This window comes from Dasypus novemcinctus, chromosome 8 (assembly GCF_030445035.2).
Source record: "Dasypus novemcinctus isolate mDasNov1 chromosome 8, mDasNov1.1.hap2, whole genome shotgun sequence".
Lineage (NCBI taxonomy): Eukaryota > Metazoa > Chordata > Mammalia > Cingulata > Dasypodidae > Dasypus > Dasypus novemcinctus.
Genome location: NC_080680.1, coordinates 48,192,303 through 48,219,371, shown reverse-complemented (window position 1 = coordinate 48,219,371; position 27,069 = coordinate 48,192,303). Strand labels below are relative to the sequence as shown.

Sequence of the window (27,069 nt, the reverse complement as noted above, 5' to 3'; positions counted from 1 at the left end):
GAATATTTTCAACCTACAAAAACAGAAATTTCATATAGTCCAATCTAATAAAAGCATGAGAGAGACATTAAAAAGACCTAAAAAAAGGGAGAGAAATCACATTCAGGGATTAGATTCAGTGCAATACCTATTAAATTCCCAAGAGATTTTTATGTGGAAACTAGCATGATGACTGGAAAATTCAAATGAAAGTACACAGAGCCAAGAATGTATAAGATCTTCTTAAAGAACAAGGAAGGTGATCTGCTCTGCCAGATAATGAAAGCATGGAACTGATTTCACGAAACAGACCAATGGTACAGAACAGAGGCTAGAAGGAAGCATCAAATAAAAAGATCTTTGATACAACAGAAGTGAGATTGAAGATCAATGGGGGAGGAGAGTAATTTGCTTTTCAACAAATGGTGTTAGGAAAATGATTATCCACATGTACCAAGTTAAGTTAGACCCTTATTTCACTCTTAACACTGACAAAACTACTCCAAGTGGATTAAAGAACTAAAGAAAGGAAAAATCAAAGTTTTTAAAAGGTAAAAAAAGACGTATCTTTATGATCTCCAAGTAAGGAAAAGTTTCACAAGCAAAACCTAGAAAGTACAAACATAAGGGGGAAAAAATGGATAAATTCAAGCACATTAAAATTAAGAAAATTTCTAGTCAAATATCATAAACAGAAAAGCCATATAGTTGGAGGAGATACTCTCACCATACACAACACAAAACTCTAGTCGCCACAATAAGAACTCCTAGAAAACAATAAGATGGATTATGCAAAGAAAACAAATGCAGAAACATTAGGAACAGTTTCCTCACAAAAATTACCGAAATTGCCAGTAAGAAAATGAAAAGGTCCTCAACCTAATTAGTAGTCTGGAAAATCCATATCGAAGCCATAATAATATACTATTTTATTATATATTCACCTTATTAGTAAAAGCTAAAGTTTAACATAACAAAATTAAACGTGAATGAGAATGCAGAGCAATGGGAATTCTCATACTGCCATGGAAGTGTAATCTGGCATAACCACTTAAAAATTTTGGCCCTATCTACTAAAGTTGAAGATGCACAGATTCTACAACTCTGCAATTATACTCTTAGACAATATGTCCCTAGAAAAAACAACGTACATATATACATAAGCACAAGAACATCACGGCAGCCCATCTCACATCAGCTCAAAACTGGAAATAAAAATCTATCAACAGCAGGCCCTGAGCCTCAACAGACTTGCAACTCTTACACTCTGGTTTATTGGACTTACCCGACTCAGCTAACATGGAGGTGAAGAAGGTCAACCACCACACCAGGGAGCCAAGAGTGCCTACAACTGAAAGCAGGAGAATTGCGTCCAGCATCCATGTGGAATCTAAGCCCCCTCTTGCTATAGATGTGGAGTGGACACAACCATTCTAAGGTCCGGTCCACAGGATGGAGGAATAGAATATGGATTAGAGTGGACTTATTGATATTCTATTCATGAACTATTGTGATTAGTAATCAAAGAAAATATGGCATTGGTGTGGAGAAAGTGGCCATGGTGGCTGCTGGGGATAGGGAGTGGGAAGAGTTGAGATGTGGGGGCTTTTTCGGGACTTGGAGTTGTCCTGGGTGGTGCTGCAGGGACAGTTACTGGACATTGTGTGTCTTCCCATGGCCCACTGGGTGGACTGTGGGAGAGTGTGGGCTATGATGTGGACCACTGACCTTAAGATGCAGTGGTACTCAGAGATGTATTCACCAAGTGCAATGAATGTCTCATGATGATGGAGGAGGTTGTTGTTATCGGGGGAAGAGTGGGGTGAGGGGGAGGGGGGTATATGGGGACCTCATATTTTTTTAATGCAACATTACAAAAATAAAGACCAAAAAAAATAGCAGAATGCATGACCATCCTACTTATTTGCCCACTCTTTTCAGTGAAGAGAAAAGATTCCTAATCATCCTAAATAAGGCCTAGTGGCTCCTTTTTGGCTCTTGCATTCTTAACACTTGGAGCAAGAACGTCAATGATGGGTGAATAAAATACTTCACAGGATAATGTGTTTTGTGTGTGTGTGGTTCCCCCTCCCCCGCCCTGCTGTTTTTGCTGTCTGTGTCCATTTGCTGTGTGATCTTCTGTATCTATTTTTCTTTTTGTCTTCTCTTCTCATTTTTTTCTCCTCTAGGATTCACCAGGATTAGTAGTCAGGAAAATCCATATCCTGGTAACCTCTGATGTGGAGAGAGGTTCCCTGTCACCTGCGTCACCTCAGTTTCTGTTTTTTGCTGTGCTTCACATTGACTCTCCCCATCGTCTCTATTTTGTTGCGTCATCATCTTGCTGCGTGACTCATTTGCACAGGCACTGGCTTGCCGCATGGACACTCGGTTCACCATGCCAGCACTTGCTCACTGCACAGGCACTTTTTTTCTTTTTCTTTTTTACCAGGAGGCCCCAGGGATGGAACTCAGGTTCTCCCATACAGTAGGCAGAAACCCTATCACTTGAGCCACATCTGCTTCCCAGGATAACGTGCTTTACTATCGAGATAAATGTCACATAATCACTCTGTCTATTGAACCAATATTTGCTTATCCATAACTTCCATTGATCGTAATGTTAAGTCCCTAAAGCCAGGGTGCTCCAATCCAGCTGTACCTCAGAATCACTCAGGGAAACATTTTAAAAAATATGCTATGAGGACTGTTATCTCCTTTTCTTGTGTACACATGCATTTTTTATACTTTTCTACACTCAAGAAAGTTTTCGCAATAGCCAATTTATTTAGATGCTATCTCCTTGCTTTCTTCATGATTTGTATCCATATCAGAATTTCAAGTTGTTTATAACTGAGCTATATCCTTGGTCTAGCAACAGAATCGCACTCATGCTTACAGAATAAGTTCTGAAATCCATCTTCTAAGCTATCTGCAGCTTCCAACAACATTCTTTTTCTTTATCTAAGGAGCCCACAGAGGCAATTTTGAAACTATTCTATGAATCCCCAAAAGAGAAATATTATGACACTCCCTCCCCCTAATGGCACCCTCATTTGTTTGTTGTCTCCTTGTTTTTTGTTCATTGTCTGCTCATTTTTTTTTCTTTAGGAGGCACCGGGAACTGAACCTGGGAGGCAGGTCTCAACTGCCTGAGCCACATTCACTTTTTGCTCAACCATACCCAGTGTCCAAGATTATGCGTTTAAACTAATCTATTCCTGTGGATGTGATACCTTTGATTGCATTAAAATTTGGTTCAGGTCCTTTGCCTATATTACTTGATAAGATCACTTTAGCTTTTGATTAGACTGTGTCAATCAGGTATGACTCAGCATGAGTCTCTATCCCCTCCCTGGGTCTGATATAAACCCAGAGATGTAGAGACAGACAGAAGGAAAAGGAAGCTCTGCCATATTTGATCCAGCCATGTGAGAGCGGTCTAGAGGATTATGTAAGCATGAAGCCCCCAAGAGGCTGGGCCCATGGATTAGCTCAAGAGGGGCCAAGCCATGCTATGCCCTTGATTGCTCACAGCTGAGTTCTGGGAACTGGGCTCCAAGAGATGGTGAGCATGGAGGGGAAGGCTGAAACCTTGACGGAGTTTAGTAGCCATCTTGCTTCCCCATGTGGTGGCTGACTTGGTTGTGAAAACACCTCTTCTGATGCCTTGATTTGAACTTCTCATTGCCTTGGGACTGTGAGTTTTTACCCAAAATATATCCCCTTTATAAAAACTAACCCATTTCTGATACTTCATATCAGCAGCCCTTTGGCAAACTAAAACTTTTTTCTATAAGTCAATAATCAGGCTTTGCAGGCTAGATGTTTTCGGCTGCAATTACTAAACAATACCATTGAGTACATAAATCAATGCATACTGCTGTTTTCCAACAGAACTTTGTTTACATCTAAGAATTAATTCTAAAGGAGAACTGTACAAAGATACATATACAAGGATGTTTACTGAAACATTATTTATAAAAAAGATCTAGAAAGTTTAAGAGATTTTCTTTTTGTTAAAAGTACATGAACTTTGGGAGGCGGCTGTGGCTCAATCGATTGGGCTCCCGTCTGCCATGTGGGAGGCCCTGGGTTTGCATCCCGGGGCTTCCTTCTGAAGACAGGCTCGCCCACATGCTGCAGAGAGCTGATGGCCTGCTCCCGCGGAGGGCTGGCGCAGCAAGATGATGCAACAAAGGGAGACACGCAGACACAGAAGAACATGGAGTGAATGGACGCAGAGCAGACAGCATGCCACGGGGAAGGTGGGGGGGAGATTAAAAAAAAAAAAAGTAAATTAACTTGTATGTTATATATACATTACAATGCACAAAAAGTAAATCAGAAGAATCTGACATAGAGAGAGAGCATTTTCTGAAGTGAAAAAAGGTAGATGTGAAACACTGCAAAACACTATATTAACCGGGGGAAACACCTGAAAGTATTTCTTATAGAACTAATGATAGCAATATCTGTGTGATTTGGTATTTCAGGTAACATTTGAATTCTTCTTAATGAGCATGCTAAATTCGTAAGTTGAAGAAGACTGCTATGAAGGAAAATTTCAGCTAGCCTTAGAAGTCCAGCAGACAAGTAGCTGGGTAGACATCTATTATTAACAAATCAATATAGATCCTTATAGCAAAAACCTATTAAAATGCTTTTATATGATATTTAATCTCTAATAATCCTATAAGGTAAATAAAGATTTCTGTCATAAAATACTCAGCTCTTTCCAAGATGCTTTCAAATAACAGCTCCAATCTTCAAGTAGCACTGGAGATTTAACTGCATATTCTTAGCAAAAATTTCTCAAAAAGATCTCCTTTAGTAAAGATATTTCCTATCCTTAAAAGGCTCTGTCTTGTTACTAGGAAATGTATTTAATACTGAAAAGTGATACTTCTTGAAAAGTTCAATAATTAAAAGGGAATATCAGCATAGAGAAACTTACCCCAGGAAAATTTTCACTCGGAGTTCTTTTTTGGTCCTTGAAATTATCTTCAATGTAGTAATTTCTGCATCAAACCAGAACCCTCTGTCTCCAGGATTTTCTACATTGTAATTAACCATTACCACATCACCAATATTTAGTTCATTCCATCTCAAAGTAGTTCTAGCTCGTGGTCGAAGATCCTTGACTTTCATTTCTACAGTACCACTCTCTGGATATCTGAGGAGGGAAAAAGAAGAATCACAGAACACTACTTATATTTATTGCCAAAGAAGACTAAAATTAGATACAATATATATAAAATCTAACTGTGCAGAGTTAACCATATAGGTATAGAACAGGAGAAAAAGTAAAACAGACTGCACCTTTCTCAGTCTTTATGTTGGCCTCACCCATGTTCTGTGATGTTGACAGATTAGTTTCCGTCTAAGTATGAGAATGAACCCTTTCCCCACAACAGTAGGCCATGAGATGCAGCACTCTTCATGGCTTTTAGAGTGCCAGGCAAGTGCAACCTCCCATGTTTAAGAACCACTGTCATATCTACTTTGAGGGAGTTGTTTGTGACTTCTCTAAAACACAGATGTGTAACACACCTATTCAGGCAAGTATTTCTGTTATAACTTGGATATTCTGAATGAAAGATTTTATATTCTTCTTAAGAGCACTTATCAAGCAAATGATATATAATCATGATTTAAGAGTTATTTCAATAGGATTTAGAAGTTGACCTCTTCCTGATTTTGGAAACAGTTCTAGTTCTGCCATTTGCTTTATGCATACCAATAGCTTCCATTTTCCCAGGAAAATAAAGGTAAGTTCCTATTTCTTACCTGTAGCCAGCTCCCTAGCAATGGCAAGAAAACTGAATTTTATATACATCAAGAGGGGGAACCATGAGAAAGAATTCTAGCAGAACTGATATTAATATTTCTAAAAGTAAGTTTAAGATAACCATAACCCTGGCCCAAACCTAAAGCTTTAGAAGATTATTCAATTTCAGGTCTAACATTTTGGTAATGATCAGACCAAAGACAACAATATACTAATCCATACTTGGCTTCTATAAAATTAAGACCTGTTGTCTTTATATTTTGCTAGGTAGAAGAACAAAGCAATGAACATCAGGTTCCTAATCTTGAAAAGCTTAACTTACTCAGGTAAGCCAAACTACTAATGCAGTGGTTCTCAAAGTGTGGTCCAAAACCAGCATCAGCATTATCACTATCATAGGGGAACATGTTAGAAATACAAAAATTTTCCTGGGCTCTACTCCAGACCAGAGACAGAAACTCTATGGATAAGACCCAGAAATCTATATTTCTACAAATTCTCTGTGTTTCTCACACGTGCTCAAGTTTGAGAATCCAATGTGCTACAGGAACACAAAACTGAATATTATACCATAGTGTGACAACATTAATGATAAAAATGAAGGGAAGAGTCCTTTAACTCTAAATAATCAAGAGTGGCCTGCTCAGGATAATTCTGATTTGAAATAATTAGAATAAGCAAACTCATAAAGTCAGAATTTAGAATACAGGTAACCCTTAAAAGGACAGGCTTCTTATTTGGAATGATGGAAATGTTTTGGTAATGGATGGTGGTGATGGAAGCACAACATTATGAATGTTTAGCAGCACTGAAATATATACCTGAATGTGATTTAAAGGGGAAATGTTAAGATTATATACATTGCTAATAAAAATTATAAATATATATATATAAAACCTTGAAACTATACTATACAGTGAACCCTACATTAAACAAGGGACTACTGCTAATAGTACAATTATAAAAATGCTATCATCAGAGCAGGTGTAGCTCAGTGATTAAGCGCCTGTTTCCCATATACGAGGTCCCAGGTTCAATCCACGGTACCTCTTTAAAAAAAAAAAAAAAAGCTGCTGTCAATTAGAACAAATGTTCCACAGTAGTGCAAGGCATTAGCAACAGGGTGGTATATAAGAATCTTGTATTTTATGCATGATTGTTGTATAAATCCACAACTTCCCTAATGTTAAAAAATAAATTTTAAAAAAGGGCTGCCTGCCTACTCAAAATGAAAGTGGGTCTCAAAACAGCAGAGTGAGACACTCCAGAGTTACATCTCCTAAAAGAAACTTTGAACAAGTAGCAAGGACTAGCAGAAACAACTTTCTCAAAACTCCAGAGAAAGCTAAAGGATTGCAGTAACAGAGTTAGCAACAAGTTAAGAAAAAGGTAATTAAAAAATGGCAGGATTTCTGGTGCCTTTGCTGGCCCCTCCCCCATCTCCTCAGCAGCTGGGTATGGAGCCAGCCTGCAGCACTAATGCGGGACTCTGATTCTAGTCCTGAAAGAAGAGTAATCCTTGTGAACATCTTGGGAGCATGTATTTTGTCCGGCCCAATATGTCTGGAGGCAGACTGAAAGGCTATACCAGAACACTTGCCACAGGTTCACAATCCCTTAACTTCCCTGCATGTAGAAGGCAGTTCACAAATCTCTCCTACAGAACAGTGGGAGACAATCAATCACGGCTACCAGGTCAAAGGTTGTTGGCTGTGGGATATACGTGCAGTGTCCAGGACCATAAGGAAATGCTGTTTTCTAGGGAAGAGGTAACATTTGGATCCGTGTAATGGAGAAAACCCTAGGGCCATGTGTACATGTCCAGGACAACACACATGCTCAGAAAAATCATGGAGGACCCTATGTTTTTTCCTTGAGCAATTCTTCAAATCCACTGAATGGTTAGGCTCTAAAGTAAGAGCACTTGCAGACCAATCTGCAACGAATGGGAAAGGTATTTTCTTGATTCCTTCCTCCCCACCCCACCCCCTTTTTTTTTTGATAACTCCTGGCATTTAAGGAAAGCTCGGTCACATCCCTGCCTGGATACAAGGTTAAGAAACAGATGCCTCAGAGTTTAAATTCCAGGGATAACATATTAAATACTACAATTTCCAGGTCAACAAAAGATTATGGGAAGTGGATGTGGCCCAACTGATAGAGCGTCTGCCTACCTATAAGGAGGCTCCAGGGTTCAATACCCAGGGCCTCCTGACCCGTGTGGTGAGCTGGCCCACGCGCAGTCCTACCACGTGCAAGGAGTGCCGTGTCATGCAGGGGCGCCCCCACGTAGGGGAGCCCCATGCGCAAGGAGTGCGCCCTGCAAAGAGAGCTGCCTGCATGAATAAAGTGCAGCCCACCCAGGAGTGGCACCGCAGGGAGAGCTGATGCACCAAGATGACGCAACAAAAGAGATGCAGTTTCCCAGTGCTGTCTGATAATACAAGCGGACTTAGAAGAACAGCAAATGGACACAGAGAGCAGACAACAGAGGTAAAGGGGATAGAAATAAGTAAAAATAAATCTTTAAAACAAAAGATTACAAAGCATACCAAACAGACCCAATAGAATGGCTGCTATTTAAAAACAAAAAGGAAAATAACAAGTGTTGGAGGGGATATGGAGAAAAAAGAACACTCATTCACTGCTGGTGGCAATCAAATATGGTGCAGCTGCTATGGAAGACAGTTTGGTGGTTCCTCAGAAAGCTAAGTACAGGAACACCATATGACCCGGCAATCCCACTACTAGGTATATATCCAAATGAATTGAAAGCAGGGACTCAAACAGATATTTACACACAGATGTTTATACCAGCATTATTGACATTTGCCAAAAGAACAATCCGAGGTTCCATTAACCAATGAGAGAATAAATAAAATGTGATAAGACATACAATGGAATATCATTCACTGTAAAAAGGAATGAAGTCCTGATCCATGCAACAACATGGGAGAACCGTGAAGACATCATGCTGAGTGGAATAAGCCAGACACAAAATGACAGATATTATATGATCTCATTAACTTGAAACAATTGGAATAAGCAAAATCATAGAAACAGAATTGAGAATATAGGTTACCAGGGGAAAGGGTGGGGACAGGGAATGGGAAATTAAGGCTTAAAATGTATATAGGGTTCCTATTCAGAATGATGGAAATGTTTTAGTAATGGATGGTGGTGATGGTAGAACATTGTGAACATAACTAATAGCACTGAAATACATAGCTGAATGTGATTAAAAGGGGAAATGTCATAATGTATGTAGTGGTGTTTTGATGGAGGGGTGTTGTTTGGGAATTCTGCACATGTGCATGACTGTTTTATAAGTTTAAACTTCTGTCATAAAAAAATAAGCTTAAAAAATAATAATAGGGTGGGTTGGGGCAAAAAACACACCAAATGTAAGAACTATGATTAGTAGTAAGATTTTGACAGTGTTCTTCCATAGTTTGTAACAGATGTCTCATGACAATGTAAGGTGTTGGTGGAGGTTTGATATATAGGGCCCCTTTAGGATGTTATGCATGTTTGCTTTGTAAGTTCAGAACTTTTACTATACACTTAATTGTTTATGTATGTTCATATATAAATGATATAAAGATAATAATCGGATTGGTTAGGAAAAAATACTTTGTTTAGTAGTAATATTTTGACAATGCTCTTTTATTACTAGTTAAAAAGTTTTAAAAACAATGCAGGTTACTGGTGGTAGGGTGAGATGTTATATATGTTTGTTTGATGTTATATATGTTTGTTTTGTAAGTTCACAACTATTATACATTTATTGTTTATGTATGATTATGTATGAGTAATGTATTTCAATAAATTTTTTAAAATGTGAAAAAAAAATTTGAGTCTAAGGGAAGCAGATGTAGCTCAAGCAAATGAGCTTTTACCTACCACAAGGGAGGTCCCAGCTTCTTTGCCGTGTGCCTCCTAAAGAAGATGAGTAAGACAGCAAGCTGATGCAACCAGCAGCACAAGGAAAACACAATGACAGGCACATCAAAGCAGGGAGCAGACGTGGCTCAGGCTATTAGGCGCCTCCTTCCCATACCAGAGGTCCAGGGTTTTGTTCCTGGTGCCTCCTGAAAAGAAGACCAGCACATAACAAGCAGACGTAGCAAAATGAAAACAACAAGGGGGTGGGAAGAAGTAAATAATAAAATAAATCTTTAAAAAGCAATTAGTGAAAGAGAATAAACGTATATCACTACTTCTGGGTGGTGGGAATGTGGAGAAGCATGGGAAAAATACAATTAATGTAACCTATGAACTAGAGTTAACAGCAATACTGTAATATTCTTGCATCAATGCCAAAGATGTACTGTGTTAATAACGGGGTATGGAGGAAATATGCCAAATATATGCTATAGACCATGGTTGGCGGTAATCGTCTGATGATATTATCCATATGTAACAAATATTCCACAATGGTGTGGTTTGTGGGTGGAAGGTTGCTGTATGGGAATTCTACACATGTGCATGATTGTTTTGTAAGTTCAGAACTTCTTTAATAAAAATATTTTAAAAACAACCAAAAAAAAAAATGAATGAGAGATGAAGACATTCCAAATAAACAAAAGCTGAGATATTTCATCACCTCTGGACTGGTCCTATAAGAAATGCTAAAGGAATTATTCAGGTTGAAAGGAAAGGATGTTAGACAATAGATCGAAGCCACATGAAGAAATAAAGATCTTAAGGATAATGACATAAGTAAATATAAATATCTATATTATTGTTCCTATTTTAAACTACATTTTTTACTTCCTACAGGATCTAAAAGGCAAATGAATAAAATGTCATGACATATCAGTGGTTTTGGACTCAATGTATAAATACGTAATTTTTGACAAGAACTACACAAAGGTAGCAGGACAGAGAAGTGTAGGACATAGTGTGTGTTTGCTACTGATGTTAAGCTGGTATCAAGACCAACACGTGTGGTGTAGATTTAGGATGTTATTACTAAGTTTAAGTTCATGGTAACTACACAAAGTCAGAGATTATGCATACCCATAGAGACAGAAAGTAGAGTACAGGTTACCAAGGGGTGGGGAGCCAGGGGCAATGGGGAGTTAATGTAAAATGAGTACAGGGTTTCTATTTGGGGTGAAGGGAAAATTATTGTGACAGTGGTGAGGGTACTGTAACATAGTGAATGTGATTAATCCCACCGACCGATATTTTGAGAGGGGCTGAAACGGCAAAGTTTTCTACAATTGAAAGAGAATGGAAGAGATAATGATAAGTAAATACAATATGTGACCTGGACAGGATCTAACAATGGAGAAGTAATGGTTTAAGAGGACATTATTGGGACATACGTAAAACTGGAAAGACTGGAATATAGAAATGCAGAAAAAAAATGGGATGGGCTGAAGTTGAAAGCAGCTCTCACAGATAGTCTTGGTTCTTGCAAATTGAACAAGGACTAGGTACACCTAGGACCCTCACAGGATATCTAATTCATTTAGAATAAAACATACTGATTCTAAGTAGAATGTCTAGTTAATCACACAATTTAATCAAATCTCTTCAGAAGTTTTAATCAATTGGGAAAAAAAAAAATCTCAGGATTGGCAAGGGGCCTTAGACTATTTGCTCTATTCGTAATTCCCTTCTATAACAAGCCTTCCAACTATTCAAACTCTGCTTGGACAGAGTTAAGTATTAGGGGTGGGGAGCAGCTTAATCCAAAAAAAGCCACCTGTCTTTACATATCTCTAACATATGAAAAAGAGGATACACAATACAGGCTGAAAGATAAACTCATGGAACTTCTGGAGTTCCATGAAGAAATCTATACATTCTCCCCACCACAGACCTAATACTTAACAGTTTTAATGTTCCTGACACTCTTAATCTTCTCTTCTGCACAAAACATTATCTTTAGTTCCTTCAATTCATCACACAAAGTTTTCAATCCCATTATGATCCTTGTGTTTTCACTCAAAATATGTTCTACTTTCAGCTTGTCTGGGTTTACATTCCAAATTTAACTTCTTGCAGACCCGTGTCCTTGGAAAAGTTACTAAATCTCTTTGCAACTATTTCGCATCTGTAAATTGTACCTAATGATTTATCTCACATGGTTGTTTTAAGATCGAAATTGAGAAGTCTTGTGAAGTGCTTTAGGATTATTTCTATGTAGTAATGACAAAAATACAGTTTTTGGTATTTTTGTCATTACTACATAGAAATAATCCTAAAGAATGAAACTGATAAGTATCCAGTTATGTCTATGGTTTCTCCCTCAATTTCAACCCCACTTTTAAATGGCTAAACCCAGAAGCGGATATGGCTTGGGACGTTGAGCACCTGCCTTCCACTTGGCAGGTCCCAGATTCAGTTTCTTGTCTCCTGAAAAAACAAAAACAAACAACAAGCTACAAAAACAAAAAAAAACCTCAGGGAAGCTGGTGCAGCTCATTGGTTGAGCACCAGCTTCCCACGTACAAGGTCCCAGGTTCAATCCCCGGCCCAGGTACCTTAAAAAAAAAAAAAAAAAAGGCTAAGCCGATTAAGGTTTCTAGAGATTTATCTAGAACAACATTGGTGTTTATGCACTTATTTCACATTGGTTTCATCGTAGAAATAACCAGCATTTTTCCAAATTATGAAATGAAGACATTAAACTAGATCTTTTAGGGCTTTCCTAGTTTTAAAGTTGTGCATTCATTTTTTGCCTGGATATCCTCAAGGCCATTTAAGACAGAAAACTATTTTAATTTTAGGTAAGATTCTTTTCTCTTTCCTCAGCTTAATGTGAAAAGTATATTTTGACATTAGAAAGCCAGAATGGAAACATTTTAAACAAAGTAGAAAACTTGAACAAAGTTTTAAAACTGTATATTAAATCATGTTTATATATGAGGTGATAATGTAAACAAATAATTCCATATATCAGAGCAAGAGAATTTAAGCTATGTTTGCCCTGGAACTAAATATGTAGAATTTTAGGACAGAATTGTACAGATACAATAAATATGTAAAAAATACAGTAAGAAAATGCAGTATATACCTTCAAATTTTAATCAAAGAAACGTAAGTCAACTGCTACATATGTCCTCTATCTCAGATGCCCCAGAAATACCTCAAACTCAGGGAATCCAATATGAAGTTCCTACATCCCATAATCTGCTGTGGTTCAGTATTCTCTGGAAGAAACCCCTCATACTCCCAGAAACTTGGGATTTATCCTCAACTTCTTTTATAATGCCTCAATCCAGTTACTAAATTCTTTTTATCTTTTTATGCTATTCCTTTAACACTTCCTTTAACATAATTGCAACTCCTTACAGTTCAGACCTGCACTTCTCTGAGACTACTACAAAGACTCAATGCATCTCCCTGTCTTGAGGATTGTATCTTTCAATGCACTTTTTGCAAAGTGAGGATTCTAAAACACAGATCTATGTAAAACAGTTTATGAAGTTTGATAATCTCTTGATAAAGCTGTGGGAAAACGGGTACTTTGTGTTCATGAGAATACAAAGTAGTAGTCACTTTTTGTTTAGAGGAATTTGGCAGTATCCAGCAAATTGCTTATATATTTACCCTGAGACTCAGGGTTTCCAGTTCTAGGCATCTATCCCAAAGACAAATGGCAAAAATATGAAAAGGCACATACATAAGGCTATTCATAGCTACACTATTTGTGATAAGATTAGAAACAACCAAAAGTCTGAAAAGGAAACTATTTAAAAGAACAAACAATACATCAATATAAAGGAATACTATGTTCCTAGAAAAATGGAATGAAGAATTTCTGCTGTGGAGTGATCTCTGGGATATAGTACCTCAAAAGTTCAAGGTGCATACTGTAGATGTTACTTTCCATCTAATAAGTGTGCATGTGCATGCATACGGGAGGGGATTCAAATTTACATATAATACACATTTTATATTTTAAAACAGAAGGATAAACAAAAAACTAATTATTTTACTAACAAGAAAAGGTAAGAGGAGAGTCGATCCTGTGTAGCTCAGTGGTTGAGTGCCAGTTTCTCACATACGATGAGGTCTCAGGTTCAATCACAGCTCTGGTACCTCCCCCCACACCCCACTCTAAAAAAGAGATGATATATAGGATAGAGAACATGGAACAGCAATAGAGGCTCAATTTCTTTTATGTACCTTGCTTGGAGATTTTAACTGTGGAAGCACAAAATGTTTCACACAATTATAACACAAAATTAAATTGTGAGAAATCCATGAGTTCATAATGATTCTTAAAAGTCCCATTGGTCAACCTTTAGATGATGCTAGGGAACTTTTATTCTTCTGGAAACTGAGAAAGACCAAGGAATCCTACTTTTTATAAGTGAATCAACTAGATAAGGAAAAGTTCTTTATATAAGAATTACAGGGAAACGGACTTGGCCCAGTGGTTAGGGCGTCCGTCTACCACATGGGAGGCCCACGGTTCAAACCCCGGGCCTCCTTGACCCATGTGGAGCTGGCCCATGCGCAGTGCTGATGCGTGCAAGGAGTGCCCCTCCACAAAGGGGTGTCCCCCGCGTAGGGGAGCCCCACGCACAAGGAGTGCACCCATAAGGAGAGCCGCCCAACACGAAAGAGAGTGCAGTCTGCCCAGGAATGGCGCCGCCCACACTTTCCATGCCGCTGACGACAACAGAAGCGGACAAAGAAACAAGATGCAGCAAATAGACACAGAGAACAGACAACTGGGGGGGCGGGGGGATTAAATAAATAAAAATAAATCTTAAAAAAAAAAAAATTACATAGCTTCTAAACTAAAAAGAATGATAGAATGAGAATAATGATTTTTGCAATACTTAATGCAAGGGGGGAAAAAGAGAATCTGAAGATTAAGATTACCTATCCAAACGGATACAATGGATAGATCTTGTGATTGATTATCCACAAACTGTATTTCCTGCAGCAAGATTTTTCTTGAAGGAAGATCTTAGCAGTGCACCATGGCCACTAAAGCTATATATACTGAAATGTTTATGGCTGAAATAATATAAGGTTTAGGACTTGCTTCTAAATAATACACTAGTGGTGGTGGGTGCTGGTATAGATAAAACAAGACTAGCCATAAAAATTGATAGTAGTTGAAACTAGGTGACGGATTTATTACACTGTTCTCAAATTCTGTGTGTATTTATTTTTATAATGAGAAAATTCTTTGTGGTTCAAGTTAAAATCTAAACACCAGCTAAATACAAAGATTATTCCCACTTCTTGAGGTTTTTTCCATATATGTACAAAACTCAAAAAGTTAACATTATAAACCTTATGGTTTATAATGAAGAAATGCAGTCTCCTGTTCCAGTTCACCACACAACTAACTCCTGTTCCCAAGGCAACCATCTTCGATTCTTAGCTGTTTCGGCTGTTATTTACCTCTATATTTTAGGATAAAATCTACATAAATTTTTTTAAACTTTTTTATCCTGTACATCCACATACAGTTCCATTGCATCCACCCTCCTTTTCTTTATAACTGCTAACACAAACGACTGCACTAAGTGCTTGCATCTATATATGCGTGTATATACACACACATACATATACTCAATCTTATAGCAACTCTGAGATTAGATGCTATTCTATCCCAATTTCAGAGATGAGGTACAGATGTTACATAACTTGTCCAAGTTATCTGGACAGTAGAAAGAAGCAGGGAAACGGACTTTGGCCCAGTGGGTGGGGCGTCCGTCTACCACATGGGAGGTCCACGGTTCAAGCCCCGGGCCTCCTTGACCCGTGTGGAGCTGGCCCGTGCGCAGTGCTGATGCGCGCAGGGAGTGCCGTGCTACGCAGGGGTGTCCCCCACGAGGGGAGCCCCACGCGCAAGGAGTGCACCCATAAGGAGAGCCGCCCAGCGCGAAGGAGGGAGCAGCCTGCCGAGGAATGGCGCCGCCCACACTTCCCGTGCCGCTGACGACAACAGAAGCGGACAAAGAAACAAGACGCAGCAAATAGACACAGAAAAAACAAGACAACCGGGGGAGGGGAGGGGAATTAAATAAAATAAAAAAAAATAAATCTTAAAAAAAAAAAAAAAAAAAGAAAGAAGCAGACACAATTCTAAAGCTGATCATCGGTTCTAGCCTCCATGCTTTTGCAAAGATTGGCAAACTTTTCCTTGCTCTTCAACACATTACAGACACTATGTAGTTTGTTTAATCAATATTTTCTACATGTTGACTAAACAGTTATCACACAGCTAAGCAATGAAGTATGCTTTAATTACATTTCCTTTCTTCCAGAGATGTTTTCCTTAGAGTGCCTGTTTTGGTTTCTACTTTTTTTTTAAAGATTTATTTATTTATTTAATTGCCCCCCTCCCCCAGTTGTCTGTTCTCTGTGTCTATTTGCTGCGTCTTGTTTCTTTGTCCGCTTCTGTTGTTGTCAGTGGCACGGGAAGTGTGGGCAGCGCCATTCCTGGGCAGGCTGCACTCTCTTTCGTGTTCGGCGGCTCTCCTTATGGGTGCACTCCTTGTGCGTGGGGCTCCCCTACACGGGCGACGCCCCTTCGTGGGGCGGCACTCCTTGCGCGCATCAGCACTGCGCATGGGCCAGCTCCACATGGGTCAAGGAGGCCCGGGGTTTGAACCGCGGGCCTCCCATGTGGTAGACGGATGCCCTAACCACTGGGCCAAGTCCGTTTCCCTGTTTTGGTTTCTACTTGCTTAGTTTTCTACATGCCTGTATTAATTCACCCCCATTCCGCCAAAGTAGTAAAACTCCTATGTCCAAACATTTCAGACACCCTACTGATCCTTTGGGCCACAAAACATCTCTAGAGTCTTCTTGCCCTATTCAATCTGGACAGGTTGCTTTATAAGCTTTCGTGTTGGGATCTCCTTTCATTACTTCCTGTGTCGAATCCTGTTTCCTGGATACCATATCTTCCTCTGTCTTGGAGATCCAAAGGAGACATGAAGGTGCTATGACTGAAGGTTACTTCCTACAAACCGTCTCTCAAGAAGCTGTTGGAAGATGTATTCTGTCAGTGGATAAGCTTCCATTGCAAGAAGACAGAGCAGGAAAAGAAATATCAAATATCAGTATCCTGAAGAAGACACTTCCAATTACCAGCTGAGTAGGGAATGAGGGGTAAGCCTGGGATGTAGGGAACTGTATGTAGAAAAGGCAGCTTCACAGTTAAGTTTATATACTTTTACTCTATCATCCTATTCACAGCACCTCACACCTGCTCACAGTATGACTGCTATTCTGGGGTCCAAGCAACATGTCTGATTCAACATGTCTGCAGAAATAACCTAGAGTCTTTGGTTAGATTATGGTATCTAGGGTGGATGAGGTGGGCAGGGTAGAGTGTTCAAACATCAGCATGCTTGGAAACATATTCAATTCATTAAATGGAAAAGTATGCTGTTATATAACTAAAGCCTTTTATCAAATACAATAAACTATGGCCACTGTATTTTGAAAAAACATCTCCAGATGATTCTACTACAGCACTTCTAAAATTTTTTCTTAGGTGGCACTAAGGTTTGAATCCAGACTTTGAATATACAAAGCACACTCAACCACTGAGCTATACCTGGTTCCACTACAGATGATTCTGCTATATCTCCTCTTCTTCCCTGAGAAGACTTACACTAGATAGTTAGGTAAGAACATACAATTCTATGCCATGTGAATAAGATAAAGTTGTTTTTTTTGTTTGTTCATTTTGATTTTTTTTTAGGAGGTACCAGGGATTGAACCCAGGACCTTGTGTGTGGGAGGCAGGCACTCAACCACTGAGCTACATTCACTCCCCAAAGAAAGGTGTTTTTAAGATTGTTTTTAGTGTCCACAAAAGCAACAAAAAACAATGCAGACAACCAAAATTGTTAATTATACAAGTATTAAAAAGAGCATTTTTAAGTATAGGCAGTCCCCAGTAAAGCATTTTCCCTCCCCCCTTGAAGTTTAATACATAGTCTAATATAATCACTATGAACTGGCCCAAGCAGCTGACATGTTCCATCATTTGCACTGAGAAAAACTGACTATGCAGGAGTCTGTATGAAACATTTTAGGATGTGTGGAAGCTTGAACAATTACCGAAACAGGGTTCAAGGTAGCTCCAAAAGAGCTAGAGAGAGGTAAAAATGTATTCAAGGCCAACTTTACCTATACTGTGCAGAGGTCGACCCAGTACCTGGCAGGAAGAAATTAGGGTCTTTCTCTTTCTTTTGTACTACATAACCTCTTGTTCTCATAACCTGGAAGTCAAGTTACTATTTTAATATAGGTAAAGGATGAATTATTCTACTTAGCTACTTGTATCCTTGAGAATTTAGAACCATTTTATTGTTTAAAAGTCTAAACTTCCTAAATAGGTCTTTTTTTTTTAGATAGGTCTTAAACTAGCCTAAGCCTAAGTTTTCCCACTAACATTTTCATTGCTCCAAACCCTCTTTAGAAGTTTTTTAGACCTACCCTTGAGATTTTCTTTTGATTATCTTTAACTAACTATGGGACATCTTTGCCACTTGAAAAAAACCTGATATTTGCTAACAGAAAATAGGCCTTGAGTGACACCCAGGGAATTAGATTTCAGGGAAATAAATTAAGCATAATTTTAAAAAAACAGGTTTATTATAAAATCATGATTTTCTTGGGTGGCATGTAAACTGACTAATAATTCTAAAGGACACAAACTGTATTAATAAGCATGGTGGTATGACAAACCTTTCTCAAAACATGGCTTTGTGGGGTTAATGTACTTAGTAAGGAAAACATTATCTGGAGGCATGTTCTACTTTAACAAATTTTAATGTCATATCACATGCTAAAAGAGAGCATTTCTAACAGACATTACTTTTTAAATCTTAAATTTAAAACAGACTCTCAAACTCAGTAAATTTAAGATTGAAATTATACATAGTATCTTCTCCAATCACAATGGAATGAAGCTATAAATAAGTAGCAAAAGGAAACTGGAACATTAACAAAAATGTGGAAATTAAATAATACACTCTCAAAAAACCAAAGATCAAAGAAGAAATCACAAGTGAAATCAGAAAATACCTTGAGATAAATGAAAACAAAACATGCTAAAACTTATAAGATGCAGCAATGGCAGTACCCAGAGGAAAATTTATAGCTATAAATGTTTGCATTAAAAAAGAATGATCTCAAATCTGTAACCTAAATTCACACCTTGAGGAACTAGAAAAGCAAATTAATCCAGAGTGAGCAAAAGGATTAGAGCAGACATAAAGGAAATACAGAACAGAAAAACAACAACAGAGATAATGAAACCAAAGGCAGGTTCTTCAAAAAGAGCAGTACAAATGACAACTGACTAGTCAGGCAGAGAAACAAAAAAAAAGAAAAGAGAGAAGATGCAAAGTACTAAAATACAAAACGGGAACATTACTACCAACCTTATAGAAATAAAACGGATTATAAAATGCCAACCAATTAGATAATCCAGATGAAATGGAAAAATTCCTAGAAACATACGGATTACCTAAACTGACTCAAAAGGAGATAGAAAATGTCAGACCATAAAGTAAAGAAATTTTATCAATAATCAAAAGCCTCCCAAAGAAAGCTCTGGAACCAGATACTGGTAAATTTTAAACAGTCAAATAAGAATTAACACCAATCATTCTCAAACTCTTCCAAAAAACTGAAAAGAAGGGAACCTTTCCTCCTAACCCATTTTATGACGGTAACATTACCCTGATACCAAAACCAAAAATACATCACAGAAAGAGAAAATTACAGGTCAATTTCTCTTATGAATAAAGACCCAAACTGCAACAAAATAATAGTAAACTGAATCCATTAGAACATTAAACGGACTATACACCATGTGTATAAGTGGGAATTATCGCAGGAATGCAACAACGGTTTAATATAAGAATGAATGAAATATACCACATTGACTGAAGGGGAAAAAAAAACCCCACATGATCATTTCAACTAATGCAGAAAAGGCATTTGAAAAAATCCCATGCCCTGACGGAGCTTTGAACAACCAGTAAGAATTAGCAGAAACATATTTCAAGAAAGTTCCAGAAAAGAGACAAAGACTGCATTAACAGGGTGAGCACTGAATTAAGGTTACTTAAAAGCAGTAGGATGATCTCATGATGCCCTATCTGGCTGCCACCCCACCTCTCAAAGGCACAGAACAGATTAGCCCTCATGCACATGCTGGGAGCATGTACGTCTGCTCCACTCTGTCTGTTAAAGGCTTTAGGGGCTTACTATCCCAGAAACTTATCCTGCATGTAGAAGGCAGATCATAGACTTCTCATACAGAATCCTGTGGAGAATAGTCAAATTGTTCTGCTTAGTACAAGGGATTGTGCACTACAGGGCAGCCTGCACCACAAAGAAACTGTTTCCTAGGGAAGAAGAAACTTTCTAGGGGTATATGGAATCGTGGAAATGGGGGAAATCATAGGGATCAGCACAAAACCCAAGACAGTGGGTTTGTGCATACGTAGAAAGTGTCAGGAAGGTCCCTATCTTTGATTAATAGCTATTCTCCAGACAAACTACATGGATAAGCTCTGAGAAAGAGAACTCCCACAGATCAATCTGCAAAGACTGGGAAAGGTGTTTACTTTTATTCCTTTGTGTTCTTTTTCGTTAGCTCCTGGTATTCAAGGATAGCTGTCATAACGCTAGCTAAATAGAAGCTTAAGGAACAAATATGCCAGAGCCTAAATTCCAGGAATAACATGTTAAATTATCAAAATGTCAAGGTTTCAACAAAAGATTATAACACATATCAAGAAACAAGAGGCGACAGCTCAGGCAAAGGAGATTAAAGCATTAGAAACTATAACAAAGAGGATCAGACCTGGGATGTTTCAGACAAAAGACTATAAAAAGATAGTCCAAAATATGTTCAAAGAGCTAAAGTCAAATACAAAGAATTAAAGGAAACCAGGAAGATGATAGATAAACACAGAGAATATCAGCATAGAGATGGAAATTATGAAAAGGAACCAAACAGAGATGAAGACCACTGTGGTGGTTTGAAACTACATACCCCCATAAAAACATGACCTTAAATTAAATCCATTTCTGTGGATGTAAACCCATTCTAAATAGGAAATTTTGAAGAGGCTACTTTAGTTAAGGTATGGCCCACCTCATTCAGGATAGGTCTTAATCCTCTTACCAGAGTCCTTTAAAAAAACAATCACCAGAGAGAAGAGAGCCACCCAGGCCAGAAAATGAAATAAAAGAAACCTGAAAGAGAAGGGAGAGTCCAACAGATGCCAACATGTGCCTTGGCATGTGGCAGAGGAGCCAAGGGATCACTGACGGCCTATCTTCAGGAAGAAAGCACCACCTTGATTTGGACATTTCCTCAGACTCAAAACTGTAAGCTAAGAAATTCCCATTGTTCAAGCCAAAACATTTCAGAGTAGTTGCTTTAAGCAGCCTAGGAAACAAACAGATTTGGTACCAGAAGAGTAGGGTGTTGCTTCTTCAAATACCAAAAATGTGGAAACACTTTGGAATTGGGTAAAGGGTAGGTTATGCAAGAACTGTGAGACATTTGACAAAAACGGCCTATTTTGCTTTGAAGAGACGGTTAGTCTAAAGGTACTTTTTTAAGAGAAAGATAGTATTGTCTTCAATCTGACAACTGTTAAGAGACAAAGAAGAGAGGAAAGTGGGCTTCGCCCAGTGGTTAGGGCGTCGTCTACCACATGGGAGGTCTTCAGTTCAAACCCAGGGCCTCCTTGACCCACGTTGGAGCTGGCCTATGCACAGTGCTGATGTGCGCAAGGAGTGCCCTGCCATGCAGGTGTGTCCCCCGCATAGGGGAGCCCCCCGCGCAAGGAGTGTGCCCCGTAAGGAGAGCCGCTCAGCACGAAAGAAAGTTCAGCCTGCCCAGGAAGGGCACCGCGCACACGGAGAGCTGACACAACAAGATGATGCAACAAAAAGAAACACAGATTCTCGTGCCACTGACAACAACAGAAGTGGACAAAGAAGACGACGCAGCAAATAGACACAGAGAACAGACAACCCGGGGTGGGGTGGGGGGGAAAGGGAGAGAAATAAATAAATAAATCTTTAATTAAAAAAAAAAAAAAAAGACAAAGAAGAGAAGTACACCACGAGGTAGAGAAACACAAATGCATATATTTCAGTGACTCTGAAGATCATCTAGTCAGTTTCAATGCACCTGAGAACACCCAGGCCCCAAACAATGGGTTCACTTGAGTTTACTCACACCTACTTGGGACAGAGCTGGAACTAGGGCTCCTGCACCCTGCGCCCTATTCCAGGGTTCTGCTAATGGTACTTTTGATGAGGCCTTAAAATAAAATGATGAATGTGTTACTGGAAACTGGAGGAATGCGATCTTTGTTGTAAAGTGGCAGAGAACTTAGCAAAATTGACTTCTGTGTTGGATGTTGGGCAGACTTTGAAAGTGACTAACCTGGATATTTAGCAGAAGAGGTTTTAGTCTATAGAAATTACAGCCTGGTTTCTCCTTGCAGCTTATGGTAAAATGCAAGAGGAAGGGATTAAGCTGAGAACTGAACTCCCAGGCACTAAGAAACCAGAAATTGATGGTTTGGAAAATTCTGAGCTTCTGGAAAGCAAGTTTGCAGAGAACAGTGCTCCATGTGAGAATTTAACTGAACTTGGATTCAGCCAGCCATTTCAGAGCAAGTCAGGATTGGAGGTGCAGTTATCCAGGAAGGATGTGTGTGAAGTCCTATTGTCTGATGGTTTGGACCTCTATGTACTACATGCAAAACTGACAAAGTGTTCTGTGAGATCTGTATAAGCAGAACCACTGCCAGCTTACGCTAAGAGACAGAAAAAGAACTGAAGTGAGAAAAAAATCACTTTGAGGGCAGGACCCACTGAAGTTAATGTCTGGAGTGAAGATGTCTTCTGGGGCCAAGAGAGTAGGCCCACCCATCGTTGGCTGAGTCTCCCCAGGCACTTGGAAAGGGCAGGCCTTCCACCCCACTGTGCAAGCAAAATAGATCAATGACCTATATGTAAGAGCTAAAACCATAAAACTCTTAGAAGAAAATACAGAGGAAAGTCTTTAGGACCTTTTATTAGGCAATAAATTCTTGGAGATGACACCCGAAGTACAAGAAACCAAAGGAATAAATTGCACTTCAAAACTTACTTTTGTGTTTCAAAAGACATTATTGAGCAGTGAAAAGACAGCATGCAGAATGGGAGAAAACAGTTGGAAGCCACACATCTGATAAGGGTTTAATATCCAGAATATTTAAAGAACTCCTACAGCTCAACAAAAAGACACAGCCCAAATAAAATGTAGGTAAAGGACCTGAGCACATCTAATTCCCAAGACACAAATGGCCAAGAAGCACATAAAGATAGTCAACATGATTAGCCATTAGGGAAATGCAAATCAAAACCGCACTGAGATACTACTTCACCCCCCCCACAACTAGGATAGCTTTTATTTATTTATTATGAGAAAGCATTTTTTTAAAAAATCAGAGTGTTTGTGAGAATGTATGGATAATGGAAATCTTAAGCACTACTGATGGAAATGTCAAATGGTGTAACTGCTGTGGAAAACATTTTGGCAGTTCTTCAAAAAGTGAAGAGTGGATGTATATAGCTCAAGTGGTTAAGCACCTGCTTCCCATGTACAAGGTCCTGGGTTCAATCCACAGTACCTCCTAAAAATAAACAAAGAAATGAAAAAAAACCAACTCTCATTGGGGAGAGGATATAGCTCAGTGGTTGAGACATGCTTCCCATGTACAAGAGAGGTCTTGGTTTCAATTCCCTGTACCTCTAAAAAACAAAAAAGTTACCTTATGATCCAGCAATTCTACTTTAGGTAGATATCACGAAGAATTAAAAGCAGGGATTCAAATAGGTATTTGTAAACCAATGTTCACAGCAGCATTATGCACAACAGCCAAAAGGCAGAAACAACCAAAATGCACACCAAGAGATAAATGGATAAACAAATTGAGGTATATATCCATAAAATGGAATACTATTTCAAACATAAAATAGAGTGAAGTTCTGATACATGACACAACATGGATGAACCATGAACATTATGCTAAGTGATGCTAAGTGAAATAAGCCAGGTACAAAAGGATGAATATTTTATGATCTCACTTATGAAATATCTAGAATAAGCAAATTCATTGAGAGAGAAAATAGGCTGGAAGTTGCCAGGTTCTGGAGGGAGGAGGAAAAGGGCATTATTGTTTAATGGGTAAAGAGTTTCTGTTTTGGGTGATTAAAAATGATTTACTATTGGAAGGTGGTGATGGTAGCAGAATATTGTAAAAGTAATTAATGCCACTGAAGTGCATAAATGGTTAAGACTGCAAATTTTTTAAAAAAGACTGCAAATTTTGTTTTATATAACCATAATAAATTGTATTAACAAGAAAATTTATAAGTACAGATAGCAGATTAGCGGTTACATAGGTCTGGGATAGTGCTGGTGGGGTAGAGAGTAATAAAGGGTACATGAATTTCTTTTTGAGATAATGAAATGCTCTATAATTGACTGTGCAATATACTAAAAACCATTGAATTGCACTTTAAATGGTGAATTGTATATACATTATGTGAATTATCTCAATTAAGCTGTTAAAAATTTAATAACTCAAAATTGCTCCTAGAAGAATTTTATATAACATGGGAAAAAAAATTTTAGAACACATTAACAATGGCAGATAACTATTTTGATAATAGTGGAAACCACATAATTATCTAGATTAAGAAATACTTATGCCAAAGGTAAGTCCATGTTACCTAAGATTACTTACCAAACTAACCTGGTTGCATTAATAAATAAAAAACAGAAAGTTTGATTCCTAGATACTTTTCAAGAAGAAAAAAGAACATAGGTCAAGTAGGCCATTGTAGATAAGGAAATTAAAGCTGAAAAAGTTAAAAGAAAAACAGAAAACATTATCAGTACACCTAATAACTAGAACTGAAGCCAAATTCTGATGACAATTCCTGAACAGCCTATGAAAACCGCTGCTCTGTGTGCTTTAATTTAACAGGCTTCTGGATTACTTGTTAGAAAATCAGTTTCCAAGCCTTAAACCCAGGCTCACCCAATCTGGAGGGGGTGGAATCCATGGGAATCCTCATTTTAAACCTTAACCATGGTCAATCTGCAGTGTTCTGACCAACTTTAAAGAAATACTCATGTAAAGGGACAACAAATTAGAAAAGATGAAGTTAACTGTTATCTGTAAAGTCATTTTTCTAAGCATGAAGAGACCTTTTAGTTCAGTGGAAGAGCAAGGACTGAAGGCTACAAGACTTGTGACCCTTTTGATTATGTATTCGGGACATTGAAACTCACAGAAAGTTTGAAGAAACATTCTAAGCCTTTGGTAAATAAATCCATAAAAACCAAGAAGCAACAAAGCAGACTGATTATTATACCACTGTTCTAAAACTAAACCTCTCATTTTAGTTAGTCCCCTATAACAAAACCAACATGACCCTTGACTTCATTAAAGATCTCCTACTCCTTTTTTCTCCCATCAAAGCCCAGAAATCAATAAATGTAACATTGCTCATAACATTTTTGGAGTCTCCTTTTAAAATACATCATTATATCAACAAACAAGAAAATCGGGTTTTGTTGTATTTTACTTTACAGGAAAAGTACCTTTAAAAATAGCACTTGATTTTTATTAATAATTGGTTCACTGACTTCCATAATCAAGTCTACTCAAAAAAACACATCACAGGTTGAAAACAAATCTAAAAATCTTAAATAATGCTAGGAGAAACAACAATATTCTATAAGACCTTTGTCAGACAAGCTTTTAATTATGGCTTAAATTATCTCCAAAATCCTAAGTGATTTATTGACAATTCCATTCTTTCTTAATCCCATGGCCAAGCTTTGCCCCTGACAGCAGCAGCAGCATAATCTTTGTGGCTCAAAAATCCTTTTAATACTAAGAAGTTATGAATCTTCCCCACAGAAAAATGCACACAGGGGCTTATGTACAGATAAAGGACGTTTGGTTTACAGTATGTTTATGCAAAAGGATCTTGACTGGGGAGGTTAACGTAGAAATATTTAAAATTATGTAAACAACCCTATATGCTATATACAGATGATGTTTTATAAATACCTTATAAGTCACTCCTCTCAAAAGCAGAGGTAGTATGAAAAAGTAGTTATAAAACCTGCTTTTCTGAATGTAGGTCCACTACTTACAAGCACTACAACACTGGACAAGTTACCCTCTCAAAACCTCAGTTATCCCCATTTTGCACATACAAATTACCAACCTTATTGGGTTATGAGGATTATATGAGGTAATCCAGGGAAAGTACTTGGGAAGTTCTGGCACATAGTGTGATTTTAACAAGAGAATTATTGGATTAAGTTACTATACTTTAAAAAGGATACTATGGAACAATTTACTGAAAAGTCAAAACAAATCTTTGTTGCTGATGTAAACTGTCATTCCTCGTTTTAAATGTGAATACTGTGAAGCTGGAGTAGCTCAGTGGTTGAGTACCTGCTTTGCACGTAAGAGGTCCTGGGTTCAATCTCCAGTGCCTCCTTAAAAAATAAAATAAAATGAAATATAAAAAATGTGAATACTATACAGAAAGGAAGATGAAATAATTTTGGTATCACTATGAAAACCTACTAGCAATCATTTACCATTTACTCATGTTTAAAGATTTCAACTTTGCCTAGCGACAAACAAGTTATTCTTTTTTTTTTTTTAAAGATTTATTTTATCTCCACCCCCATGACACCCCCTCTCCCCCCGCCCTGATCCCCCATTGTCTGCTCTCTGTGTCCATTCACTGTGTGTTCTTCTGTGTCAGGTTGTATTCTCATTAGGCCGCTCTGGAAACCCATCCTGGGACCACCCAGAGTGGGAAAGAGGTGATTACTCTCTTGCGCCACTTCAACTCCCTATTCTGCTACATCTTATTTCTCTCCTCTGTCTTGTTGCGTCATCTTGCTGTGCCAGCTCTCTACCACGTGGGCCGGCACTCCTGCACGGGGTGGCATTCCAGCGTGGGCCAGCACTCCACATGGGCCAGCTTGCTCTCACCAGGAAGCCCTGGGCATTGAACCCTGGACCTCCTATATGGTAGACAGGAACCCAATTGGTTGAGCCACATCTGTTTCCCAGTCATTCATGCTTAAGATGTGATACAGAAATGTATAAACTACTTTTATATGAATTTTTTCTTCTTTACATACATACTTTCTTGTTCTAAGTACCAGGTATTTTCAGGCTTACTTTTCTCCTCATAAAAACTAGCTAAAATTTATAAATCAAGACCTCTAA

At 38.3% G+C, this 27,069-nt stretch overlaps 1 protein-coding gene across 3 annotated transcripts in view; it reads right to left on the bottom strand.

Moving 5' to 3' along the window:
• The window catches only part of UHRF2 (ubiquitin like with PHD and ring finger domains 2), a 130,063-nt gene that overhangs the window by 73,219 nt on the left and 29,775 nt on the right, over nt 1–27,069 (bottom strand). For all 3 annotated transcript variants that reach the window (XM_004457378.5, XM_004457379.5, XM_058301836.2), the window contains exon 4: nt 4,937–5,155. In XM_004457378.5, coding sequence (XP_004457435.1) covers nt 4,937–5,155 — 219 coding nt within the window. The remainder of the gene's footprint in view (nt 1–4,936; nt 5,156–27,069) is intronic.